At 44.2% G+C, this 19,661-nt stretch overlaps 1 protein-coding gene and 1 pseudogene across 1 annotated transcript; both read left to right on the top strand.

The window, feature by feature from the left end:
- The first annotated feature begins 5,060 nt into the window (after nucleotides 1–5,060).
- LOC138667648 (homeobox protein AKR-like) lies at nucleotides 5,061–16,096 on the top strand. Its single transcript, XM_069755774.1, has 2 exons — nucleotides 5,061–5,277; nucleotides 15,629–16,096. Exons 1-2 carry the CDS (start codon nucleotides 5,065–5,067, stop codon nucleotides 15,764–15,766), a joined length of 351 nt encoding a protein of 116 aa, XP_069611875.1. The 5' UTR covers nucleotides 5,061–5,064; the 3' UTR covers nucleotides 15,767–16,096.
- LOC138667896 (EKC/KEOPS complex subunit Tp53rkb pseudogene) lies at nucleotides 5,627–6,658 on the top strand (annotated as a pseudogene).
- Nucleotides 16,097–19,661: the final 3,565 nt, after the last annotated feature.

Below are 19,661 nucleotides of genomic sequence, written 5' to 3'. Positions count from 1 at the left end.
TTTGCAATCATATGCTGGGGTAATAGTGTGCAGGCCTCTGATGCTAATAAGCTGAATAAGCTTATCAAAAAGGCAAGCTCTGCTGTCGGCTGCAATCTGGACTCTCTTGAGGAGGTAGTGGAGAGAAGAACTCTGAGAAAGTGTAGGGCAATTATGAACAATAATGCACATCCACTATATGAGCTATTCATGAGACAGAAGAGCACCTTCAGTAACCGGCTAATACTTCTGAGGTGTAAGAAGGAAAAAATTAGGAAATCGTTTGTGCTAACTGCTATGGGTATGTACAACAATAACATTAGGGTTAAATCATAAAGGTGATTGTCTACTTTATTTCTCCTACTTTTCAGTTCACCCGCTGAGTATGTCCTATTCTAATGTATAATGTCCTTCTGTCAACAAACCGTCATGTCAACTAAGTAATTCATTTTATGATTCTTATGATGTAAGTTGTGCTGCTGTGATACCATAATTTCCCACGGAATTAATAAAGTGCATCGTATCGTATCGCAAGTACAAAATGGACAGCAAAAGCACAAAATGGACAGCACAAGCACAAAATGGACAGCACCAGTACAAAATGGACAGCACCAGTACAAAATGGACAGCACCAGTACAAAATGGACAGCACAAGTACAAAATGGACAGCACAAGTACAAAATGGACAGCACAAGTACAAAATGGACAGCACAAGTACAAAATGGACAGCACAAGTACAAAATGGACAGCACAAGTACAAAATAGACAGCACTCGGACCAATGTTATTCTAGAGGGCGCTGCAGAGGAGCGATTATTTTCTGAATGTGAAAACATGGCAGCATGCACAAGTTTATTCTAAAAATGGGATGAGACTCGCCCGTTCAGGTCTATAGGGGCACAAATCAGATGCCATACCGAGCCACAGTGCAACATCCGATATTTAGGGATATATTGCACTTCTGTACCTTAGGAAACTGTAAATGGGTATTAGACGCTGCGGTAAAAAAACGGATTGTATATGGATAAGTGAAAAAAAAATCGTCTCACTTTTCTTGATGACTTTTTATACCTACTCTAGGACATACATCTATTTCTCAGGCTATGTGCACACTGATTTTTTTTTAATGCGAGTTGCTTCAAGAAACAATATTTTTTAGAGACATTTTTTTCTGAAGAGGTTTAGAAGAGATTGCGATAGATTTTGAAGTAAAACTCTTCAAAAACTTATTTTAAAAAAAATGTCATGCGCTTTTCCACCCTTCAATAATTTTTCAAATTTCGAGGAAAAAAATGTTGAGAAAAAAAAATGTAAAAAAATCTCCTCATGTGAAACGCAAAGAGGAGATGACGAGTTGTGAGGTGAATTTTGGAGGATTGTGTGTCAGTGAATGTTTCTATAACCTGAGAAATCCCATATTTGCTCCAGAACTGTATCTATGACAGAAAACTGACTGGATGTCATCACTTCTCTACATATTAAGGCATACTTGGCTCATGGGTGCCACACACAGGACAAATTTAACTCAGGCATGTAAGGGGAGGATGCAGGAGTGGGGGAATTCCTGTTTTACACACTTCCCCACACCACCAGGGCTGAAGTAGGGCTACTACCATGTCTGCATGATAAAACACAGGCAGCCAGCTGGGGACCAAGTGTATTCAAAACATTGGGAACAATTGCATACCATTGCATACCAATAGATAAAGAATTCCAGGATAAAGAATTCCAGGATAGCAGGTGACAAGAAGTTGACACCATGAGCCCCCCAGAGCACCGAATTCAAACACTACCCCGCCCAAAACCTGGAGAGTCAGGGGATAAAGCTGTCACCTAAGGTCCTGAGATTTCAGAACTATCGCAATCTGTGACTGATCTCACCTGAACCCCAGGACTAAGGACCTCCATAACTATAGACCACCAGGACTAAGGACTTCCAGGATCAAGGATCCAAGAACCCAGTGAGACCTGAGCATCTGCTACGTCCCATCTCGTAAGTATACTTCTTCCTTACACTGTCAGTGAGCTTGTACCAGTGCTGTGATGTCAAAGGGCAGTTGTCCTTGCAAGTGAGAGGCTGGTGGGATAAACACGTGTGGGAATGTTTCTGGAAGATTCGGGATTATATATGCTGTGACTTTTCTGATTCACTTTCTTGTTAAACTGTTGTCTTGTTGTCAGTAATTCTTGTGCAGCCACTCTGATGGGGAACAATAGATTGTGATCTGCTCCTCCACAAATAGTGGGGAGATCAGCATGGTGGCAACTGAAGTATTTCTTGTGTGTGCTAGGTCCAGACCTGGGTGATCGGCTGAACAAAGACCACACAAGAACTGGTGCCAGTTGAAGTATTTTTTGCTTTAGCTGGATGCTGTATGCTTAAGTTATGTTAAATTGTTGGTGGAAATGTGAACATCGCCTTTGATTACTGTACATGTGAACAGAGCCTTTCAGTAGAACGGATCCAGCAGCAATTTATTGTCAGAAAGTTGTGCTAAGTAAAATTGATTTAAACTGGATCTGGTCTTTTAACATTGAAGTCTATGGAAAACAGATCTGTTAACTGGCCATCCATTTTTTCCTTATTGATCAGTTTCAAATGGATGGCCATTTAGCTTTCAATGTTAAAAAAATGTATCCAGTTGAAATAATGTTTTTTTTTTTTTTTAGTCTGGACAACTTGTTTGTCAATGGATTGCAGTTGGATCTGTTCTAACTGACTACTGGTAATTCTGGCTGAGGCTAAAGGTAATAATAATAATCTTTATTTTTATATAGCGCTAACATATTCCGCAGCGCTTTACAGTTTTGCACACATTATCATCACTGTCCCCGATGGGGCTCACAATCTAGAATCCCTATCAGTATGTCTTTGGAATGTGGGAGGAAACCAGAGTGCCCGGAGGAAACCCACGCAAACACAGAGAGAACATACAAACTCTTTGCAGATGTCCTGGGTGGGATTAGAACCCAGGACCCCAGCGCTGCAAGGCTGGAGTGCTAACCACTGCGCCACCGTGCTGCCCGTCACATTTAGCGACGCTGCAGCGATCAAGACAACGATGCCGATCGCTGCAGCATCGCTGTGTGGTCACTGGAGAGCTGTCACACAGACATATTCATTAAATGATCTGGTAGAAGGTTTACACAGTAAAATATCGATATTTGCAGATGATACAAAACTATGTAAAGCAGTTAATACTAGAGAAGATAGTATTCTGCTACAGATGGATCTGGATAAGTTGGAAACTTGGGCTGAAAGGTGGCAGATGAGGTTTATCAATGATAAATGTAAGGTTATACACATGGGAAGAAGGAATCAATATCACCATTACACACTGAACAAGAAACCACTGGGTAAATCTGACAGGGAGAAGGACTTGGGGATCCTAGTTAATGATAAACTTACCTGGAGCAGCCAGTGCCAGGCAGCAGCTGCCAAGGCAAACAGGATCATGGGGTGCATTAAAAGAGGTCTGGATACACATGATGAGAGCATTATACTGCCTCTGTACAAATCCCTAGTTAGACCGCACATGGAGTACTGTGTCCAGTTTTGGGCACCGGTGCTCAAGAAGGATATAATGGAACTAGAGAGAGTACAAAGGAGGGCAACAAAATTAATAAAGGGGATGGGAGAACTACAATACCCAGATAGATTAGCGAAATTAGGATTATTTAGTCTAGAAAAAAGACGACTGAGGGGCGATGTAATAATCATGTATAAGTATATAAGGGGACAATACAAATATCTCGCTGAGGATCTGTTTATACCAAGGAAGGTGACGGGCACAAGGGGGCATTCTTTGCGTCTGGAAGAGAGAAGGTTTTTCCACCAACATAGAAGAGGATTCTTTACTGTTAGGGCAGTGAGAATCTGGAATTGCTTGCCTGAGGAGGTGGTGATGGCAAACTCAGTCGAGGAGTTCAAGAGAGGCCTGGATGTCTTCCTAGAGCAGAACAATATTGTATCTTACAATTATTAGGTTCTGTAGAAGGACGTAGATCAGGGGATTTATTATGATGGAATATAGGCTGAACTGGATGGACAAATGTCTTTTTTCGGACTTACTAACTATGTTACTATGTTACTATGCTTCCCTGCACTGTAAGCGCCGTCCGTAAAGCAGAGCGGTGATGTCACCGCTGTGCTCTGCTTTACGGCCAGCCAGCGCTGACACAGTGCAGGACAGCAGAACGCCGGAGGACGCCACAGATACCGGAATGTAAGTATGTAGTGTTTTTTTTTTTTTACATTTACACTGGTAACCAGGGTAAACATCGGGTTACTAAGCACGGCCCTGCGCTTAGTAACCCGATGTTTACCCTGGTTACCAGTGAAGACATCGCTGAATCGGCATCACACACGCCGATTCAGCAATGTCTGCGGGAGAGCCAGCGACGAAATAAAGTTGTGGCCTTTCTGCTCTGACCAATGATGTCACAGCAGGATCCTGATCGCTGCTGCGTGCCAAACTCAATGATATCGCTATCCGGGACGCTGCAACGTCACGGATCGCTAGCGATATCGTTCAGTGTGAAGGTACCTTAAATCTACCCTCCCCATGGGGAATACAGGAATGCTCAGCTGAGTTGCTGTGTAGGGCGTAAGGAAGATAGCTGTCAGAGCCAATGGTTTTCAATATTTTTGCATGGCCAGCCTTTATACGGTGACAGTCAACCAATGATTGTCTGTTTACTTATAGGAGTCCCATGAGATTAGTAGTTTACATACTTCTATTTTTCACTATTTTATTCTTTCTATGTTTTATGGCTTATGCACATGATATTGCCTTTTAAGACCCATATCTATCAAATATTTATGGTGTATCCTTTAGGTATGTGATGTCTGATTGAAGGAAGTCTAGACAATGCTAAGTAGGATGACCCTCATGTGTAAATGAAGCCCCTCACCACTCTCTGGCCATTTTCAGGAAGAAACCAGACTCCTGTAGTGCAGTGATGCCTTTCAGTCCTGGTAGATTGTTCATGACGGCCATTTCTACACTATGTAGAACATACATTTTTCATGCTGTGTATATCTCTACCATTGTTTGACCCAATGTTTCTCACCACAGGACCAATTATGGCCAACATAAAGGAATGTATCCTGACTGACAGTGAGCATGACAGCGTGGAGCTGGAAGTTCCCGGGTCAAAGAGGAAGCGCAGAGGCAATCTGCCGAAAGAGGCTGTGAAAGTCCTACACGACTGGTTGTATGAGCACAGACACAATGCTTATCCCTCAGACACGGAGAAAGATATGTTATCTCTACAGACTCGTCTCACAGTGCTGCAGGTACGACCCCCAATGATTTCTTATATATGAGTACATAGTGGTTCTCCTTTGAAGCCAGTATTTTAGGATAGTTGTATAATAATGACACAATAGCGGTGATAGGGGTAACAAAATTGGTTTTCTGGAACCAGTCAATGTTTTTGTACTTGTTGCAAAAAAAAAAAAAAAAAAGATTGAAAGAAAAATGATTTGCCCCCTTAAATAGTGCCTCTCTTGACTTTGTGGTATTGCAGCGTGGCCTTATTGCCTTACATGGGGCTGCTCTGCAATACCATGCAAAGTCTTAGCAGTGCTGTACATGTAGATTTCCAACTGGTTTATAAATGCTCAAAGACAGACCTTGCCGGACATGCTGCGTAAGGATGGTAAAGACCCTAACCAGTACACAATCTCTCGGAAGGGAAACCAAAACCCCGAGTCTCCCCCAATTCAGCAAAGATCAATTGCCTTCTCGTCAATGACACAGATGGAGCACCATACCATACCTGGTATGCTGGCTGTCCCCACTATGGCTGGTAACTTGGTACCTCTGCCTCTGATCTACCCTGTTAGACAACCTGTTCATGCTTTCACTACAGGATGCTTGGGTTTACCCTTTACCATGAATGCTGTGGAGAACAGCGTGGACAGCATAAGCAGGGAGCGGACTCGGCGGTACCTGGGGGGCTGCAGCTCATGAAGCAGGGGGCTGAGGCTCGGGTGTACCGGGGAAGTTTCCTGGGGAAAGCGGCTGTAGTGAAGGAGCGTTTCCCCTGGACGAGAAGCTGACACACCGGCGGACCGCCCAGGAGGTGCGCTCAATCTTCAGGTGCAGGAAGGCAGGTATTGCCACTCCTGTGGTTTATTTTGTTGATTATGTCTCTAACTGCATCTACCTGGAGGATATAGAAGGATCAGTCACTGTTCGGGACTTCATAATGACAGCGCAAGAACATGGCAGCAGCCTGTACAGCCTTGCAGAAAGGATTGGTCAGATATTGGCCTGGATGCATGATGAGGATGTCGTCCATGGGGACCTGACCACCTCGAACATGCTCCTACGGCCTTCACATCCGGACCTGAACCTGGTGCTGATCGATTTCGGCCTGAGCTTCATCTCTGCTCTCCCAGAAGATAAAGGTGTCGACCTTTATGTTTTGGAAAAGGCTTTCCTCAGCACTCACCCCCAGACAGAGGACGTGTTCAGAGCTCTGCTCCAAAGCTACACAGCCGCCTCCAAGAAATCCAGCCCCGTCATTAAAAAACTGGACGAAGTCAGACTGAGAGGCAGGAAGCGGTCCATGGTTGGGTAGACCGTCGTATATAGGACATCCTTTGGGTTGCATTTGATATTCTGTTTATGATGGTAATGAAAATACTATTAAATCTTGATACTTTTTTATGCCAGTGTGATATAGGACAGATGCAATGTTCCTCCAGCCAAAAAGGAAACTCCAACACCACCAGCCATAATCCCGCTCCTGATTTTCTTTCTCAATGGTTTATACTCCAGAGTACTGTTTCTGCCATCAACCATTATTGGCCATTAGGTCATTAAGGGATCATTGACCTGTCATCTGGTCACTCCGTTGTCCCGCTGTCTCTCTCAGCTGTCCCTAGAAGTCAGTGACAGTAAGGGTGTTTATTCGTCACTCATCTCTTCCTGGCAGATAGTCACAGTAGGAGGTCACCCCCTCATTCTTTCAGCTCTTTCTGGTAGTCAGTCATCCATCTTAGGCCTCCATCACATGTCCTAATATTTACGGTACTGGAAAAAAACAGTATCGGAGATGCCCTGTGTTTCATACGTGTGCCGCATCAGTATCACGCGCATCTACACCTGAGACAAGCCAGCACACTTTGCTCTGTTCTCAGGCGCCGGGTGCTGAAGACAGCTCACATTGTCCTCTACTCTCCCCACAATTAGGCTAGGTTCACATTGCGTAAATGGGTTAACGCTAACGGACTGCGTTGCACGGCGAAAATGTCGCAATTAACGCCGTGCAATGGGTCCGGCTATATTCACCTGTCCCGTTCCACCGATGCGCGCTGCTCCATCCTCGACATCCTCTGCCTTTGACGTTCAGTTCAGAGGACGCGATGACGCGCTTAATGCGCGCCGCCCTCTGACTGAACAGTCACAGCCAGAGGACCCGGAAGACGGAGCGGCACGCAGCAGTGGATCAGGGCCAGGTGACTATAGCAAGTGCCGTGGGCCTGAGCTAGTGCCGACTCAGGCACCTGACCCCCACAGCGCGCCGGTGTCCCCGCCTACTCAGGCCCCCCAGCACTCGGCGCCCAGCGACGATAGGGGAGTATGTTATTTTTTTTTTTATTGCAGCAGCATACAGAGCATATAATACTATGGAGCATCTTATGGGGGCCATCAACCTTTATGGAGCAGCATACAGAGCATATACTATGGAGCATCTTATGGGGGCCATCAACCTTTATGGAGCAGCGTATGGGGCATATGGATGGGAGCAGCAAATTACAGAACAATGGCGCAGGATGGGAGCAGCACATGACAGAATAGGGCAGCACATGACAGAACGGGGGTGCAGGATGGCAGCAGCACATGACAGAACGGGGTGCAGGATGCAAGCATCACATGACAGAGTGGGGGCACAGGATGGGAGTAGCACATTACAGAACTGTAGCGCAGGATGGGAGCAGCACATGACAGAATAGGGCAGCACATGACAGAACAGGGGTGCAGGATGGCAGCAGCACATGACATGATGGGGGCGCAGGATGAGAGCAGCAAATTACAAAATGTGGCCGCAGGATGGTAGCAGCATATGACAAAACTGGGGCGTAGGATGGGAGGAGTACATGACAGAATGGGGGCTCAAGATGGGAGCAAAGCATGATAGCATGGGGTCACAGGATGGGAGCAGCACATGTCAGAAAGGGGAAGTAGGATGGGAGCAGCATATGACAGAATGGGGGAGCAGGATGGCAGCAGCACATGACAGGATGTGAGCAGCACATGACAGGATGGGGGCACAGGATAGGAGCAGCACATGGCAGGATAAGGGCACAGGATGGGAGCAGCACATGACAGAAAGGGGGTGCATGATGGTAGCAGCACATGACAGGATTGGGGTGGAGTATGGGAGCACCACATGACAGGATTGGGGTACAGGATGGGACCACCACATGACAGGATTGGGGTACAGGATGGGACCACCACATGACAGCATTGGGGTACAGGATTGGAGCACATGACAGGATGAGTGCTCAGGAAGACAGTAGCACATCACAAGATGGAGGCACACAAAACAAGATGGGGGCTGCACATGACAGGATGGGGGCGCAAGATGGTAGCAGCACATGACAAGATTAGGGCGCAGGATGAAAGAAACATACCAGGATGGAGACCATATACCAATATAAATGCTCACCACCCAGGCGTAGAACGGGTTCAATAACTAGTTATGTGTAACAGCTTTAAGCTGTGGAGAGTCATGAAGTTCCCGTGTACATTAGATCACCTATTGGCAGGTTTAGCAATTTAATCTATTAGTTATGAGAACTGTTACTGAGATATTAAATGTCTATAGCCAATTTTTTTACTTTGATCTATAAACAAGTGGGGGGGGGGCTGTAATAAGCGCAGTGGGATTGGTTCAAAGGGGATAAAACGGAGCGGGTGCTTAGGTTGAGGAGGGGCGGGTTTTGGGGCAAAGAGCGCGGGAAGGGACACTGCACGTTGCATCAGCAAGGAGAGAAGACCCACCCACCCTCCCTTTTTTGGGGTTGGGGCTTGGGTGATTAGTTTGGGTTGGGGCATCTGGAATTAACCAGGTTATTTACTTCTAGGGAGTTCATGTTCATATTGTCGTCACAGTGGCTGGTTTGGCGGGGGGGTGGGGTTCTTGGAGTTGAGGTTTTGTGGGGTTGATCTGGCTTTGGTTTACGGGCTCTGGAAGGGGAGTTTACCTCGAGAGCTTTGGAGTTTGTTTGCCCGGAAACGGGTTACATGGTCCCTCGAGCTGGTGGTTACGGCTGAGGGTAAAGAAGGTTTTTGTTATAAGTTTGTGGGGGGGCCCATGGTGTGCCAGATTTTTTAGCTCCAAGAACCCTCCCCTCAAGTTTTTTACACAATTGTATAATTGGTGTTATTTATGCTTGTTTTGTCAATAAAATGGCCGCTGTGGCCAATTTATCCAAAGAAAAGAATGGTCATGTCTTAATTCGTTCGGTACTAAGCATTTTTTATGGGGAATTTGGTATTGAGTGGGGTGGATGATGTCATTAGAATGAAGGACCAATCTTGGTGATACGCAGTCAAGTGTGGTGCTTATTTTGCATGCTAGACATGGGGAGATCACTGTTTGACTTGTCACATGTGCTATCACTTAATATAATTATCTCCTGGTAAAAGACAAATGTTAAGTGTGTTGGTGAATCAGGGAGACTGTGTACATTGCACAGACTGCTGAGATTGTGCACAGCAATATACATAAAGGAATTAAGCTGGCTCCATATCCATTATGTTAAAGTCTGCTAAATTGGGATGGTGGCCTCCTGACTCTCCTACATTGGAAGATATGAGAAGAATCAGCTCTTGAGTTGAGCATTCAGGTGTATGATGGAATCATTAGAGACAGCTATCAGAAGGCATTTTAACACAATCCTATGAGTTTCTGAGGAAGACAAATATAGCCTTTTGATAAAAAAAAAATTCAGTTTCTTGAAAAGCAAGAGTTGAAGGGCTTTCATGTAATTAAAGGCAACCTGTCACTTGATTTTAGCTGCGCAAACTATGCACAACGTGAATCACTGCCTAAGTTTAAAGATCCAGCTGACAGAGATGGAATGAGTCTGATGCAACGTCTCACCGCCACACTACAGGAGATTGAGCAGTGTGGAGGGGTAATCTCAACACATCTTGCCGAATCTTTAAACTATGCTTCTTCTAAAACACTGAAACGATTCAGAGAAAAAAAAACCTGGTTGCAATTGTGCTGCCAGGCCCTAAGTCATGCTGTCTGAAAATTGAGCAATGTGAATCAAGCGTCAGGTTCTCTTTAAGATACTGATGGCCTCCAGATCAGATAGCTTTATCTTATCAGATAGATGGGGGTCCATCATCCAGCACCCACACTACACAGCTGTTTTCAACTGTGGAGTTGATTGGATGTAAGCAATGAACTTAGCAGAACAGCACAGCTCTGTTCAACGTGTTCTGTCTATACCCAACTACTGTGGCAGAGATCATATTCACTTTTAATAGGAGGTTGAGGGAAGGTTATGAAGTACCATGCTGAATGATGGTGAAGTCAGAGGACTAAGTAAGGGAAGAAAGAAAATGTGTAGGAAGATGTTCCATGTATTAAGTGAAATGTTCATGAAGTTATGCACCCACTATCTTTTGTACATAACTCCCACCAAGTTACTGTTCGGTAAAAGACCGTTCCATTTTAAGTAGTTGTCTCTCTCATTGAGCTTTGTAAAACCTGGTCCTGGCCAGCCAAAGTCACCGGCAACCATGCTGCCTGCAAGGGTGTGACATCCCGAAGCTAAGGTCCACACACCCAGCCAGGACCCCATCTTCATGTATTATGCCAGGGCAGGAAAGACTTCTCACAAACTAAATAACCAACAAGGGAAGAACACCGGTTTACAGAAAAGAAACCCTGTAAAAATGTATATAACCTTTATTAAATATTGATTAAGAACAAATAGGTAGAAATACCCTAAAGTAGAATAGCCTATATGGTTTGGGCTATAGAAAATTGTAAGGGGATATCTTCCCCTGGTATGACTAGGATGATATCTACCCAGGCACTAATAACCTCTATTAGAAAAGATAGAGATGTAAGCCCACCTTAAGATATCATGCAGTAGTACCTTGAACCAGTGACAAGAGAGTGCTGCCGCTTACTCATTCAATAGATGTGTAGAAATGGGTGATATTTCCCTAGACACTACAAAAAACACCTATATATCTGCCTACCTAGATGCAGAGGTTGGCACCCTAACACGAGAATGGCGCCCCCGCTCGTACGGTGGCTGTCCCTAATCTCCTGCTTATACCCTATAAGATGATAGTTGGAAATAGAAGGCCAGACGGCCTGTCACAATCGTGTAATGGTATATTGTGTTGTATAAAATGAATGGGACCAACCAGAAATGTGATGTAAGAGATGAGACAGAATATGTCATTCATCCCCCATGTACACAATATCAGGTGTATAAACACGTACAGAATAGGCGTCTAGGGACTCAGCAACATCTTGATAACACCATATCATTGGCCCCATATAAGTATTGGGAATTTACTGGTACTACTATAGAGCAACATGCTCAAAAAATGATAGATGCAATTCAGATGTCATAACATGCCAGCATACCACCCAGCTAGCAGAAAAAAGCCAATAGGTGCATAATGTGCCCCTATGATATAGGTACCTTGATAATACAATTTATACTCATCTGTTAGTCTGTGGTGTATAGACAGTTTAGGGTCCCGATGAAGAGACTCCTCACATGAAACAAATAGACTCTCGACGTGTTTCCCCTACACACGGGTTCATCAGGAGAGATTCAATAATCACATGACAGTAGAGAGTTGTCCAAAAAAAAGGCTGCAGACTACACATAGAAACATCCTCCTTAATGTGGTATGCCAGCTGCTTCCTGTTTGGCGGGTATACCCAGATTCGCCACTCCTCCAAACGGTCTATGAGAGAGCCCTGCATTGGGGTGAGCAGCGCCATTACCTTGAAGACAAGTCGCACCAATCTACAGTGCACATGCTCCCCCTCCTGGGAGATGCTAGATGTACAGGTCACATGAACCGATAAGATCACTACACACTGCATACAGCGCATGCGTCGGTCTTACATCAGCTATATTATGGCAAACAGCCAAACACTACCGCGCATGCGCCGCCAACAGGGAAACTGCGTAATTAAGCACAGTGTTAACCCATGTGTATAGCAGCCAACCAGTGTGTAGGGCCCACGCTTTGTGTCCGGATCATCCCCCCAAGGCAACATATCCTGCTAAAGTATAGACATTGCCCTATATGCACCAACATACAAACGCAATCTATTACACACACTGCCACCCGGACTACATTTAAACACAATGTTACAAGAAGGAGCATATATTTGCATTCTAAAGCTGCAATGTTACAAACAGGAGCACATATTTACACAGATAGCCATACATTTTTTTTAATCAGAATAGTGCCCCCATAATACCAGGTATCTAAGACAAGGAAAGAAAATAATGCCAAAGATTAACAAAAGATATATAGAAAGATATGCGATATAATGACTGGATAAAACCTAACAGTCTTGATTCTGGCTAGTGATAAAGGACATTTGAATCATAAAGCAACAATAATTTTGTTGCTCATTTAAGCCATCCGGCACAAGAGTTCGTAGTTTGAATATCTATTGACATTCTTTTTGAAGAAGAAGTTTATTTAAATTCCCACCCCATGGGTTCCGTCGCACTACCTCAAGGACACAGAATGACAGCACCTTGGGATCATTTTGATGAACAAACCTAACATGTTTTGCTAGAGGTGTATCCCTTTTGTGCTTGATGTCACCAAGATGTTTGCCAATGCGCCTGCGTAGGTCCCTTTTTGTTTTCCCGACATAATTGAGTGGACACAAGCAGGAAGCCATGTATACTACCCCTTCTGTCTTACAGTTTGCAAAGTCTCAAATAAAATAGACCCTTTCTGATGTGGTACCCCAAAAGGATTTCTCCCTTCTAACCCACGGGCAGAACTTACAGTCTCCACATCTAAAAGTACCACACGGTTTGCGGTCTAACCACGTGCCAGGTGGTTTCCCTTTTTCGTAGAAACTGTGGACCAATCGGTCTCTGATGGATCTAACCTTCCGGTAAGTAATTTTAGGGGTTGGTGGGATGAAATCTCTTAACTCGGGATCAGCTCTTAGTATCCCAGTGTTTCCTGAGGATTCTTTGTACAACATTGGATTTGTTGTCAAACATGCCAATAATTCTTGGAACATCAGGCCTATCAGCTCTGGGTGATGGATGCATCAAATCATGGCGGCCACACCCTGCCACACTCAGCAACATCTTGATAACACCATATCATTGGCCCCATATAAGTATTGGGAATTTACTGGTACTACTATAGAGCAACATGATCAAAAAATGATAGATACAATTCAGATGTCATAACATGCCAGCATACCACCCAGCTAGCAGATAAAAGCCAATAAGTGCATAATGTGCCCCTATGATATAGGTACCTTGCTATATCTCACCCTCGGCTACCACCATTTGCCACGTTACACATGTTGCCCAATCCGTAGGCAGCATGTATCAGACGCTGGTTAAATTAATTCAAACAGGTATGTCTGACTCTGAAACACAGCGGCGTTTCAGAGAAAAACATTCTTTAAAAGCCGCTGGTGATAAAGACCGCACTGTAGACTAGTCGGACATCACAGTGTTCCGGAGTGAAACATACCTGGCCGAGTGGATATATCTAGTGTCTGACACATGCTGCACACGGTGTGGGCAGTACGTATCAGCTGAGGTTTACGTTAAGTTCTGAGAATACTATTTTCTGAAGCTAAAAAGGTATTAAATCACTGCTTTTAGTTTCATTTTATGTGTCTTCTAGGTTTATATGATATTCTGGACCCAATTAAGACTGGCATTGTGCCCAGTATTGGCAGAGCTGGCAGAAACTAGTGCAAAAACCACAAACATCACAAAAGTTTTATATAACTTCGAATTGTGCAAAAGTTTTGTGACACTTCAAGATATGATGCATACTCCCGACTCGACGGTTTCTGGCTTGACTCAATTCACCTGCATTGAGCGAGGCCACGGCCATCTTGTCAGAATGTGGCCAGGAGTATGCAGATTACATTCTTTACATGACCACTGGCTCCCTGTGTCGGCGCTGGAGAATCCTCACAGCGTGCAGAAGATTCAGAAGTCTGTAGTCACAGGACTGAACAACCCCTTTAAGACATATTAAAAAATCTGCTAAATCTGCTAAATCACTCCACTGAATGCAGTGACATTAGTAACGCTCAGGCACTGCTCCATTAAAGCTCGTAACTGAGTTAATCAGACATTTATCACCTATTGGATGAGAAGTGATAAATATCCCTTGTGGGATAACCCCTTTACATTTTAACTTATTACAGCTAATTTTTAGGTAATGGAAACATATAAATGTGAAAAAATATATAGAACCAAAAAGTGACGCTCCCGCCCCCACCCCTCCATTCTATATGGAACAATTGCTGCCGGTTATTACACGCAGCGATATTCGCATGTGTTCCCTGAACCGTGCAGATTCACCGCCCCTAATACATTGTACGGGTGAAATTTCTCTTGCGAGGCTCGAATCTCAGAAAGATAAAAAGACATGCTGCGTCCTGGAAAGACGCGCCGCATGTTCGTCTGATAAACAGGCATAGGTGAACGAATAGTGGGCAGGCTCGGACTGGCCCACAGGGTAACAGGGGAATCGCCCGGTGGGCCCCTGTGCAGGTCTGGGCCACCAACCCCACTGTATGGGCAGTACTTGGCATAATTCACATGATTTACTCTGTACAGAAAAAAATAGCATATCATCATTCAGTAACCAAACTAGCTAGTTTGTTATTATGTAGAGATATAGGTAACTTTGTGTCTGAGGGTAGTATAATATTTGTATGCAGGTGAAAAGTGGGCCCCCAAAGTCAATGTTACTGGTGGGCCCTTGGCACACCAGTCCGACACTGATAGTGGGCATAAGATTTCTTGAAATCCCGTCCTCTGTGCCGTAACATCTGGATGCTGTGGATTGGACGCTGCACAAGTATGCAGCATTCAACCTGCAGCGTTTATCGTGTGCACAAATCCTTACAGTAAACCGGTCACTAGGTTTTTTCTACACCGTCTGAGAAGAAACCCTTACTCCAGAATCACATTACATACTGGACCTGTTTGTATATTTTAGATAAAACCTGTAATTTATCTTCTGCAGGTCTAGCATTGCAGCAGGTTTACTATTCCTCTAATGATAATCGCATGATGATAAAACAGTGATTTTATCAAAACTACACTAAGCAGCCCAGTAAGTGACACATGGCAGGAATCAGGGTTACAGGTCTCGGACTATATATTGCCCTGCTCTCAGATTAGTATGATGATGCCCCCACATACGTGCACATGGTATGATGCCCCCACAGCCACATTGTGTACTTTTGTGTAAACCGCTGCAGAAAACACAAGGATAAAAAGCACAAAATCAGTATTTATGCAAGGTGAGAACTTGGCCTTGAAGATTGCACTGTAATCAATTAGAGCAATTATACCCATGAAAACCTTTGACTATTTTGAATCTATTTTCATCTGTATTCCATAGAGCTGGCCATACACGAGAAGACTGTCGGATGAGCGAGGATTTGGCCAATCGTCCGTCCAACAGCCATCTAAACCGACTGTTCAACAGAAGCGATTGCTCGGCCCAGCACTCTTCTGCTCTCTAAGAGAGCGCCACTGACATGTCAGCTGTCAGCTTAGCTCAGAGAGAACAATGCGATCAGCAGTCCAAAATTGGACATACATGATTGACAGCTGCCCCTATCATCAGTTGATGGCGCTCCCATACAAATTGGACCATCAATCGAACCCATCGATATTGGCTGAAGGGAACCTGAACTTAATGGGTCTGAAAATTAGTAGTGAAGGGAGCACAGCATGAGGCAAACACTGATCTGGCTGAGCAAGGATTGAAACTCATCTATTCTGGAAAAAGCATGGAAATCTATTGTAATTCATTGTTGTCAAGATTTTTTGTCTTTTCATTAAAAGAATGGACATTTGCAACTAATTACCATTAAATACACAGGTGTGTTGTATAAATATCATGCCTAAAAAGAGGTCTGTGTTTTTTATGTTGTGAGAAGGCAATGACTGAAGGTTTTGTTGAAACGCTTTGTTTCCTTCAGACATTTTATTTGACATGAATGTTTTTCTCTCTGTCTAAAGTAGATGCCAAAGAACAGGGAAGGGGGTGGGATGTCACAAAATGGAGCCTGTGGCTACAGGAAGCTGTATTAGGGGGAAAGCCTCTTTCCTATCACCCACAATGTCAGATTTCACATGCACCCTGCACTATTAAATGTGAAGGTGGACAAAGGGGGGGGGGGGGTTGTTTGCTCAAAAATTGTTAGCTTGAGATCTCCTTGGCTGGAGAAAAACAATCAGCCTGGTTGGTGGAGGAGCAAGTGATAATTCTTATGGTACCTTCACATTTAGCGACGCTGCAGCAATCCAGACAACAATCCCGATCACTGCAGCATCGCTGTTTGGCCACTGGAGAGCTGTCACAGGGCCCGATGTTTACCCTGGTTACCAGCGTAAATGTAAAAAAAAAAAATACATACTTACCTTCCGTTGTCTGTCCTTCGGCGTTCTGCTTCTCTGCACTGTGTAAGCACAGCGGCCGGAAAGCAGAGCAGTGATGTCACCGCTGTGCTCTGCTTTCCGGCCGCTGTGCTTACACAGTGCAGAGAAGCAGAACGCCGGAGGACAGACAGCGGAAGGTAAGTATGAAGTGTTTTTTTTTTTTTTACTTTTACGCTAAAACATTAATCTGATCATATTACTTGAAGAGTAGAGATCATAAAAGAGCATTGTGTTTGAGGATCTGTGAAAAAGTCAATAGTATTTTCCAAAAACACTATAAAAACCATTTTGCCACAAGGCACTGTGCACATCATGACTTGTCTTTACATTTTGGGTATTTTAGAAACTAAGCAGAAACACCCATGTTCTCAAAAGCTGCTAATTCAGAAATGATAGATGTGTTTCAATCAGGTCCCCCAAAAACTGATGGATCTTATTAAATAGGGCACATCAGGTTCACAGTGTTTTTGACATCAAAAACATTACAGCAAATTCCGTGTTCTCACAAACTTGTGCCCTCATTAGCCCATGTAGGCGACAATGGCTGTCAGATGCATGTGGCAGCGCAGCATGAGACGTTCCCTTAGTAAATGTGCCCTGATGTCCAATCTAACAGACAACCCTTTCAGGGTATGTGCACACGTTGCGGATTTTCCTGCGGATCTGCAGAGGATTTGGCGCTGTGGATTCACAGCAGTTTTCCATGCGTTATACAGTACCATGTAATCCTATGGAAAACCAAATCCTCAGTGCACATGCTGCGGAAAATACCTCGCGGAAACGCAGCGGTTTATTTTCCGCAGCATGTCAATTCTTTCTGCGGATTCCGCAGTGTTTTACACCTATTTCATAATGGGAATCTACAGGTGTAAAAATGCAGGCGAAATCCGCACAAAATCCGCAACGTGTGCACATACCCTCAAAGTCAGCACAACAAAGCAATTGGACATTTGTGAATGAACATAAATAATTCCTGTTATTGTATTTAATTTTCTGCTGATCAATATAAAATTGTAAACTGAATTTGGATTCATTGATGGTTCACAATAAAACATAAAAACACCTTAATCCAAGTAGAAAAACCAGGGGGAATAACAGTTATGATTTAATAATTTGTATAACACTAACATACCCTGCAGCAATGTTTGCAAATTAGATAAAAAAGATATATGCAGAGAAAGGCTTAAATAAATAGCAAATATTATAAGGGGTTGTCTACCTTTAGGGAGATTTTTTATTTTAGTGCATGTATTTAAGGCTTAAAATGATTCAATTGTGTCTTATTAAAAATGTTGCACAGGTTGTATTTTATAGGCTGTTAGATTTCCTGCACATTCAACTGTGAAGCCGTCTGTGGTCATAAATCAGCTGAGAAGAGCTCAGAAAAAGATGAAATGATCTACAAACTCTCCCTTATTCCTACTATCCACATTACACTAATGTTTGCTGCACCAATTGATGTCAACAGGTTTGATCAAGAGTCTAAAATGTATGGGGGCCCAGGACAACTGAGCGTGGGGGAAATAATGGTCAGACATGTCCAAATTTCTGATCCTCTTGTTCTCCTGGAGATAAGCCACTGGATGACATGTCTGTCAGTGGCTGTCTCATAGAAACCATAGTAATGCTTGCCCGAGCAAGCACTCCTGTGTATGGGAGAGCTGGCCAGGATGGATGAAGAAAAAGATGGCAGAACCATAGTTTGGCCCACAGCCATATAATGGGAATGACGGGCACTAGGTGAAGTTGACACAAGCATATATAAAATTGCCTGATTTTCTTCCTGAATAAATGGACAATTTTTCACCTGTATTGTAATTCGTGTTCAATCCATATAGCATCATTTTTATACATCAGCCATTAATAAAAATCAGAGCAGATGCAATACAGTTCTGGATGGGATGCAATGTTTTCTGAGCACCCTGTTATGAACAGGTGATTCAGAACCACAATGGACCTAGTGGTTAAGCGCACACAAGTGACCTGTTTAGTTACAAAAAAGGACGAGCTCTGAGACGTGGGAACTCTGCTGACCGCAATCCCTGATCCTATCATACCACACTAAAGGTAGCCGTGGAGCGCTCCTGTCCAGAACCTAGGCGTCTCGTCACAGCCTGAGAAACTAGCTAACCTGAAGATGGAAAAATAAGCCTACCTTGCCTCAGAGAAATTCCCCAAAGGAAAAGGCAGCCCCCCACATATAATGACTGTGAGTAAGATGAAAATACAAACAAAGAGATGAAAATAGATTTTAGCAAAGTGAGGCCCGACTTACTGAATAGACCGAGGATAGGAAAGATAGCTTTGCGGTCAGCACAAACACCTACAAACAACCACCCAGAGGGGACAAAAAGACCCTCCGCACCGACTAACGGTACGGAGGTGCTCCCTCTGTGTCTCAGAGCTTCCAGCAGCAAGAAAAACCAATATAGCAAGCTGGACAGAAAATTTAGGAAACAAAGTAACATAAGCAAAACTTAGCTCATGCAAGGCAGACAGGCCACAGGAACATCCAGGAGAAAGCAAGGCCAATACTGGAACATTGACTGGAGGCCAGGAACAAAGAACTAGGTGGAGTTAAGTAGAGCAGCACCTAACGACTTAACCTCGTCACCTGCGGAAGGAAACTCATAGACAGAACCAGCCGAAGTACCACTCATTACCACAGGAGGGAGCTTGACCACAGAATTCACAACAGTACCCCCCCCTTGAGGAGGGGTCACCGAACCCTCACCAGAGCCCCCAGGCCGACCAGGATGAGCCAAATGAAAGGCACGAACCAGATCGGCAGCATGAACATCAGAGGCAAAGACCCAGGAATTATCTTCCTGACCATAACCCTTCCACTTAACCAGGTACTGGAGTTTCCGTCTCGAAATACGAGAATCCAAAATCTTCTCCACTATATACTCCAACTCCCCCTCAACCAAAACCGGGGCAGGAGGATCAACGGATGGAACCATAGGTGCCACGTATCTCACCAACAA

Source organism: Ranitomeya imitator, chromosome 2, assembly GCF_032444005.1.
Source record: "Ranitomeya imitator isolate aRanImi1 chromosome 2, aRanImi1.pri, whole genome shotgun sequence".
Taxonomy (NCBI): Eukaryota; Metazoa; Chordata; class Amphibia; order Anura; family Dendrobatidae; genus Ranitomeya; species Ranitomeya imitator.
The sequence above is the reverse complement of the archived record's forward strand: the minus strand, read 5'-3'. Positions and strand labels throughout refer to the sequence as shown.